The sequence below is a fragment of the Vombatus ursinus genome, unplaced genomic scaffold (genome assembly GCF_900497805.2).
Source record: "Vombatus ursinus unplaced genomic scaffold, bare-nosed wombat genome assembly UNPS02014794.1, whole genome shotgun sequence".
Taxonomy (NCBI): domain Eukaryota; kingdom Metazoa; phylum Chordata; class Mammalia; order Diprotodontia; family Vombatidae; genus Vombatus; species Vombatus ursinus.
In genome coordinates, this window is record NW_020954572.1 from 22,045,565 (window position 1) to 22,054,154 (window position 8,590).

General features: G+C 46.9%; 1 protein-coding gene across 2 annotated transcripts in view; it reads left to right on the top strand.

Annotated features, from left to right (window-relative positions):
- The window catches only part of PLCB2 (phospholipase C beta 2), a 38,884-nt gene extending 30,514 nt beyond the window's left edge, over positions 1-8,370 (top strand). For both annotated transcript variants that reach the window (XM_027869905.1, XM_027869906.1), the window contains exons 26-32: positions 3,038-3,248; positions 3,599-3,770; positions 4,492-4,568; positions 4,913-5,008; positions 5,218-5,275; positions 5,705-5,791; positions 6,606-8,370. In XM_027869905.1, coding sequence (XP_027725706.1) covers positions 3,038-3,248; positions 3,599-3,770; positions 4,492-4,568; positions 4,913-5,008; positions 5,218-5,275; positions 5,705-5,791; positions 6,606-6,806 — 902 coding nt within the window. In that variant the 3' untranslated portion in view covers positions 6,807-8,370. The remainder of the gene's footprint in view (positions 1-3,037; positions 3,249-3,598; positions 3,771-4,491; positions 4,569-4,912; positions 5,009-5,217; positions 5,276-5,704; positions 5,792-6,605) is intronic.
- Positions 8,371-8,590: the final 220 nt, after the last annotated feature.

Sequence of the window (8,590 nt, forward strand, 5' to 3'; positions counted from 1 at the left end):
TAGCCTTAGCTTCCATCGTCACATCTCTTTCCCTTGCTACATGCAAGCCATACAGAATTTAGATTAGGATTTTTATTTACAAGGGGAGAGGTATCATTTTGGAAGGAATCCATATGATTTCAAGTCCATAAACAGAAGAAATCTATTCAGTGGAGACCAGAAGGCTCCATTGTTTACACATTAACACACCATTACCTCTGTTATCTGCTCTTTGCTTTCTGTGACTACGTCAGTTATGATGAGGGCTGGGGTGGGACAGGGTGGGGAGTAGGGATCAACTCCCTCCTTCCATTATCTATCCTGACCACTTATCAGGTATGCTATAGTTAGAAAGTGGTGAGGAAATTCCTTTCAGGAATGGAATGGCCTAGATGGCACTGAGGTCCCAGCCAACTCTGAAATTCTAGTTCCCAAGCTGAGTCCGCAGCAACTCTTAAGTGGTCCAATCCATAGAACAATAAAGCTGTAAGGAACCTTAGAGATCAGTTAGTTTAGACTAAGCATTTCATGGATTAGAAAACTGAGTCCCAGAGAGGTCAAGGTCTGATGTCTGGTAAGTGTCTGAGGCAGGGCTCAGGTCATCTGAATGCGTGTCCAGGGTACCACCTTGCCTCTGAAGTAGACACTTACCTTTCTAAGCTTGTCCATCTGTCTCTTCCCTGCATGGCTGTGTTTGTTTTTAACCTGCCAGATATACTGATTTCCCTTCTCTTCCTCTCCCAGGGAAAATCTACCTCCTCTTTCTGCCTCATTCCTATCTTACTCAGCTTATAGTAAGTCAATATGATCAATTCCACTGGGGATGCTTGGTTTCAAAGGATTTCTGCGGAGCAACCTTGACTCCCTAGAATGAGTCCACAATTCTGCTTCACATTCACTCACTCATAGCCTCTTCTGTCCATTAGGGGAGGGAATTGCATAACCCAGGCCACAAGTTTACAAGAAAAAAAAAAGGCTATAAAATACCAAAGTCACATAGAAACAAACTCCCAGTAGGAATGGGTCTCAATAATCACCTAGTCCAACCCATACCTAAATTGCCCCTACAGTGTTCCTGACACATAGTCATCTAGAAGATGTGTGTGTGTGTGTGTGTGTGTGTGTGCGTGTGTGAGAGAGAGAAAGATCAGTGGTGAGCTGGTAAATATTTAATGGTTTAAATGGTTAATTGTTCTTCCAAAAAAAGAAAATGTATATGGCACTTTTGAGTTAAATCTTCATTATTAATATTTTTTTATCACTTTCTTCAGTCTGCACAATCAACAAAACAGACCGAGTGCTCATTTGTATCATTTGGCAATTTCTAATGCTTGCACTGAGAATGTAACAATTGGCTCACCAGGGCCAGGTCAAGCTGGCTCCAGCACACCCCAGGTGGAATCCTCCACATCCTAGGCAGCTCATTCTACTTTAGGACTGCTCCACTTCTTAGGAAGTGTTAAGCTTACATCATCCCTCTATCTGTCTCTCTGTAACCCCTACCCATTGCTCCTGGTTCAGCTCTCTGGGGCCAAGAAGATTGAAGCGAATCTCTCTTCCATGTAGCATTCCTTGAATATGTGAAAGCCTCTGCCTTCTCTATTCCCTCCCTTCCTCTCCTCTCCTTCCCAAGTCCTTCTTTCTAAGGAATGAACATCCCCAGTTCCTTCAACTGATCCTTAAATAATATAATCTTGAGGCCTTTTACCATCATGGTTGCCTTCTCAGGGATGCTCTTCAGCCTATCAAAGTCCTGCCTGAAATGAGACATTAAGAAGTGAACACATTATTTCTGTATTTCTAGTCTAACGGGGGCTGAGGACAATGGAACCATCACCTCCTTATCCTTGGATCTTTGCCTTTCACTATAGCCTAACAGAATAGGAGCTTTCTTGTTGATTCATGTTGAGCTTGCAGCCCCCTAAAACTCCCAGATCTTTTTCAAACAAATTGCTTCCTAGCAATATTTTCTTCTCTTCTTGAACTTATGAGACTGATTTTTTAAATCAAAAGTGTCAGACTTTACATTTATCCCTATTGAATTTCATCTTCAGCTCAAGGTTCTAGTCTGTCCAGATCACTTGAATCCTGATGCTTTCATTCAGTATGTTAGCTTTCCCTCTCGGCTTTGTATCATTTGCATATCTATTAATCATGCCATCTCTGCCTTTACTGAATGAAGTCTCTGGGGCAGCTAGGTGGTGCAGTGAATGGAGAACTGGGCCTGGAGTCAAGAAGACCAGAGTTAAAATCTGGTGTCAGATATCAGTAGCTGTGTGACCCTAGACAAGTGACTTAATTTCTGTTTGCCTCAGTTTCCTCAACTGTAAGATGGGGATAATAATAGCACCTTCCTCCCAAGATTTTTGTGAGGACAAAATAAGATAATTGTAAGGTGCCTCATCTTGTTGGTGCTTAGTACTTGGCACACAGTAGGTGCTTAATCAGAGCTTATTTCTTAACTCCCTTCCTTCCTTCCTTTCTCCTTTCCTTCTTCCCTTCCTTCCTTCCTTTCTTCCTCCCTTCCTTCTTTCTTCCTTTCCTTCCTTCTTTATTATTTCTTTTTTTGTTTTGTTTTTGGTTGGGCAATGGGGGTTAAGTGACTTGCCCAGGGTCACACAGCTAGTAAGTGTTATGTGTCTGAGGCGGGATTTGAACTCAGGTCCTCCTGAATCCAGGGCCGGTGCTCTATCCACTGTACCACCTAGCTGCCCCCTAAACTCTATTTTTATTTTTTTATTTTATTTATTTATTTATTTTTGCTTTTTTTTTTTTTTTTTTTTTTTGGTGAGGCAATTGGGGTTGAGTGACTTGCCCAGGGTCACACAGCTAGTTAAGTGTCAAGTGTCTGAGGCCAGATTTGAACTCAGGTCCTCCTGACTCCAAGGCTGGAGCTCTATGCACTGTGCCACCTAGCTGCCCTCCTTCCTTCTTAAAATGCTAAGCAGAAGGTATTCCCACCGAGGAGCAAAAAAGACCCCTCTATTCCCTTATGTGTTGTAACAAATTATATGTCTCCCCTCTCATACCTCCCACCCATCCCGTCTGGGTTCCACAGAACCTCAGACAGCCAGCCTGGAGGAGCTGCAGCAGTTGAAAGGGTTCCTGAAACTTCAGAAGAGACAGGAAAAGGAACTTCGAGAACTGGAGAGGCGGGGAGCCCGGCGCTGGGAGGAACTCCTGCAAAAGTATGCCAGCCTACGGGCAGAACTGACCCCCCACAGTGGATGCAGGAAGTTGTCTGTCACAAAGGGATCCCGGAAGAAGAGGTAATGGTTGGGGGTGGACCTTGTCCCTGCTCCCTGGTTCCCTGCCCCCACTTCTTACATCCCTGTATCCAAATAGAGGAGGCTGGTGAACCCCTCTGCCTTGGACCCCTGGGCTGCAGTGCCATCACCCCCATGACCCAGAAGGGAGAAAAGCACAGAGGTGGCCATCATCTGGCTTGGGGATGTTGAGCATTTCTACCCAGGGACTGGAAGAAGAAAGAGAGTGATGGAGGAATTCAGTGACACTCGTCTCTATGCCCCTTGTTGTAGGCAGGATTTCCTTTGGGCCTTAGGGCACTGCATGGGGGCTTGGAACAGGGGTCCTCAGTGCATCCCTTTGGACATTGTAGGAACTTGCCTTGGGAGGAGACCAGTGGGGCTGGGCCGGGGCGAGTCGAGGGCCCAGAAAGCACAGATGGGCGTGTTCAAGAGCTGAAGGAAAAGCTGGAGACAGAATTGTACCAGCAAGGGGAGGAGCAGTATGAAAGCATCATGAAACGCAAGGAACAGCATGGCATGGAGGTACGTGCACCAGGAATCCTGGGAAACCAAAACCTGGTATTGGAGGTCCTCTTGTTGAAGGTCACTTTACGGCATGGCACCCACTGGGCCAATGTGCTAGGGAATAGAGGGTCTATGCCCATCCCTCCTCCTCCCCCAAATCAGGGAGAACATTGTAGTCCAGAGGTGGGAGTAACATCCAGATGTCAACTCCCAGCATAAAAGCATAGACTTGAAGATGTCTTCCATCTCAGAGGTTAGCTAGTCTAGAGTTCTTAACCTGGACTTTAAACTTTTTTTTTGATATTTTGACTGCTGTATTTCAATATAATTGACTTCCTTTGTAATCCTATGTATTTTATTTTATACATTTAAAAATCTTATTCTAAGAAGGGGTTCATAGTTTTCTCTAGACTGCCAAAGGGTTCCATGATACAGAGAAGATAAAGAATCCCTGCTCTAACTCAAACCCTCATTTTACAGATGAGGAAACTGAGGCCTACAGAAATGAAGTGACTTGACCAAGGCCACGCAGATAGTGGAGATTCGAACCCCTGCCCTCTGACTCCCAATACAGTGCTCTCTCCCTGGCATAAGAGGGTCTCTGCTAAATCCCTTGTCTGAGATGATCCTCTGTCATTTCCCTTTCCATCCCTCCCCAGAAGGTAGTTAAGGACAGTGAGGGTCAGTAAAAAGGTCTTTCCTCTAAGCTCTCCCCTCTCACCCTTCTCCCCAACACTAGCAAATCGCCAAGGTGATGGAGTTGGCCCAGGAGAGACAAGCAGCTGAGCTAAAGGCTCTCAAGGAATCTGCAGAAAGGTATGGAGGGGAGCATAAGGTGGAGACACTACGGGCTAGCACCTTTCCCCTTTCTAGGCAGCCAAATAGATTCATTTGGCTTATAGATTTAGGGACCCTTGGAGATCAAATCCAATTCCCTCATTTTACAGATAAGGAAACTGAGGCACAGAGTGGTTATGTGACTTGTCCAGGGTCATATAGATAGTAAGTATCTGAAGCAGGACTTGGAGTCAGGATGACCTGGGTTGGAGCCCAGGTCCAACCCAGGTCGTCCTGACTCCAAGTCCAACATGGCTATATGTTGCCTCTCAAGGTCCTAAGGCCTCAGCTTAATTCTACCACCCACTTCTCTCTTCTGGCAGCAACACCAAAGAGATGAAGAAGAAGCTTGAAGTCAAGAGGCTTGAACGGATTCAGGCCATGAGCAAGATCACCAGTGACAAGATGGCCCAGGAGAGGTGAGGGGGGAGGAAGCAGGGTTCCTAGCCCCCATACACAGGTCTTCCTTCCTCTAGCACTGACACCAGACCCCTTGGTCTGATCTTTGCCCATCCTGTTGATCCTGTGGGTGTTTCCCTTCCCCAAGCACGCTCAGACTCACCCGAGCAGGACCTCCTTCACCCATGGGGACTTTCTGTTTACTTTTCCCACCCGTCCCTTTTCCTAGGCTGAAGAGAGAGATTAACAACTCACATATACAGGAAGTGGTTCACATCATCAAACAGGTAAGTAGTCTCCTGTAAAACCCTGCCCCGCTCTGCCCCCGATAGGCACAAGCTTCCCCCCTCTCCTAGCTGGAAGGATGGAGAGAGAGATTATGTCTAGGAGTCATTTAGACATCAGTTTAGACCTGCACCTCGCTTCTCCCTTCTCCAGGTGCCTTTGACATCTGTAGGAGAGATATACTCAGAATCTGCCCTTGTTCTGGGCCTGGTTATTCTATTGGCTTGGGCCAAAGAGGTTGTGGCAACCAGTCTGTTTTCTGGACAGCTCTCCTGGGTGGGTGAGGAGGAGCATATGAAGCAGGTTAGAAAGTAGAAACCTCCCTGAGACCAGGGAGTTAGGAGGATGGAGATTGGAGGAGAAGGAAACACAAATGGATCCTGTTGAGACTTCCTTCGGTCTCCTCGGGGGGGGCCCCTCTTTCTGCCTAGATGACAGAAACCCTGGAGAGACACCAGGAGAGGCTGGAAGAAAAGCAGGCAGCCTGCCTGGAGCAGATCCGGGAGAAGGAGAAGAAGGTGAAGGCTCTACCCTTGGCTCCACTCCTCCCCTTTCCCTGGAGGCTTTAACTATTTTAACTATGGCAGGTTTAACTCAGGTATCCTGGGAGAGCCTTGTCTCAGGGCACCCGGGGACAAGTGAATGGGGTCCTGGGCTTTGGGGGTCTGATCAGGCAGGAGACAGTGGGGTAGTTTCACAGTTTCACATCAACTAGATTATAGCCACTAGTAAACTTTAAAACATTTTTTTACATTGGGGTAATCTCCCCACGCCCGCTCTCCCTCAGTAGAACCCTCTCTTAGAACAAGGGAGTACAGTTAAGCAAACCAAATTAACACAGTGCTCTTATCTGAGAGGATATGCCCCCATTCCACACCTGTAGTCCCCCACTTCATCATTAGCCCTCAGAGGTCAAGACTGGTCATTATACCAATAATTCCTTCAGTGCGGTTTTCCTGATACCATTTTGGTCATTGGGTATACTGTTCTCTTGCTTCTCCTTCCTTTCCTCTGCATCCATTCTCTGAAATCTTCTCTATTATGTCTTCTTTTTGACTCCATTCAAGACATCTATTATCTACTGATTCTGTTCTAGATCCGGGGGCCAATAGGAAGATGATTCAATTCCCCTCTTCCCATAGGCCTTCCCAAAGGCCATGGTAGTTGGCGCATCCTTTCCTCCTGTGGGAGGCCATAACATGCTGAGACTTGCCTTTTTCCATTGTTAGAGCTCAAGGAGATAGGGAGGTGGGAAGCCAGGCAGGTGTAGAGTAGGAGCAACTGATCCCTCCTTCTCTCTGATCTGGTCTCTGCTCTATGTCATCCCTACAGTTCCAGCAAGAGGCATTGTCTGAATATGAGGAACGGATGAGGGGCCTGGAGGCCAAGGTGAAGGAGGCAGTGAGGTGCTGCCTCAGTTTCCCCCAAGACATCCATGAAAAGAAACTGGAGACTCCCAGTGCTGTGGAGGAACCTTCAGAGGAGGCATCTCAGCCAACCGAGGCTTCTTCCCGGCTAGATAGCCATCTCTAAAGTCTAAAGATCTCCCCTCCCATTCTGGGATGAGGGCAGGGCTCCAGCTAGGGAGTATGCCTCAAACCCTGTTGTCTCACTGTGTTGTCTCACCTGCCCGTGTTCCCTTATCATAAAGGGAGTCCAGAGTACATACTAGCTAGAGGGAATTGGGGCTGCTCTGGGGGCCTGGCTGTGACCCCTGTTCTTTAGCCCCATCTACAGTTTCTGACATCCAACTGTCTCGGACAAAGGTCAGGAGACAGGAGGGTGGGGTTCTGTTTTAGGACAGTCCCCTAGGAGTCAGACAGCACTGGTCAGGACTGGGAAAAAGAACATTTCTGACCTGGTCAGATCTTGGAACCTCTCAGAAGAGCCGGCCTCTGTGATGGTTTGTTAATCATACTGGTGTTAATCTTAAGTGCTCTTATTTGTCCTTGCCCCTTATCCAAATTACTTCACCTCTATTGTTGTCGATTCTCAAGGAAAATCCAGGGTTACTCTTTCCAACTCTATCAACATGAGGACCAAACCCATAATTCCAGGGTAACTCTGGGCTCTGGATAGATATTCCCTGCTACGTGAACCCAGAATCCATACCCTTACATTGTCCTGAGTTTTTCCTGGCCTGGAACTGTTTCAGACTAAGGATTCTTCCCGGGATAGGAGGATCGGGTACCCTTCCCTCCTTACCACCTACTGAAGAGAGGATGACTTAGGAGGAGTACCCTGCTTTTCCCTGGCACCTTTGTTCCTTAGGCTTCAGAAAACAGTTCAAGGGGTGGCAGTGAGTGGGAGATGAACGATTCAAGGAACCCCAATGTCTACAGCTCATAGGGTACTCAGACTATCTGTCCCTCCCCACTCCCCCTTGTCCTAGGGTTAACTAACTATAAGCTCTTAGGATTATCTCATCCTTTCCCTTGAATTATCTCATTCATTCTGCACCCCTCCCTAACCCCTTTCTATCCTTTCTTCTTGCCTATGGACCTCAAGAAACAGATAGAACTCAGGCCTTCAAGCCCCTAGATTAGCGTTCCTCCCTCCTTACCCCCACAATCTCCAACAGTGGAAATGACTTCTGAGGGACAGGCTGCCTAGGTAAAATCATTTGTGGTTGGAGCGGGAAGGGGAGGAAGAGAGAAGGTCACTATCAGTCCGGTGTCATTTCAGGTTATTTATTATTTGTTTTCTTTTTGACTTCATTAAAGACTGCTGTTACCTACTGAAACCTGAGGTTCTGTTCTAGATCAAGGGGCTGGAATGTTCCTGGTCAGAAGATAAATTCTTGACACCTCCTCCCTCTATCCTAAAACCTCAAGTTATGCCCTACAGCTCTAAGAACCATGGCTACCCCTGTGAGTCCCTTCATGGGGGGAAGAGAAGGCTTCTTCCCACTATCCCAGCAAGATTTTTTCCCTGCGGCCAGTACTGCTAATTACTCTACAGGCAGAGTGTCCTTTCTCTGGGTTGGGAAGCAAATTTCCTTTCCCTTCCCCAAATGGTTGTCATAAATAATACAACAGGAAGGAATCCCTGTCAATGTCTTATCCAGCCAATAAACGGGTGATGTTAGTGGTGAGAATCTCGGCTCTTTCCATCCCCCAAATCATACTATGACGGTTGTTGTGGGCAGTCACTCACTCTGCCTGTGTGTGAAACCAATCCTTCCTGTGTGTCCCCCAAGGAGGACATCCAAGAAACACAATTTTTGTAGTATTTCTGTGCCCCTTCCCCATCATAATTTACCTTTCCTATTCTAATTACCATTTTTCTAGCCACATCCCTCAGGACCTTATTCTCTC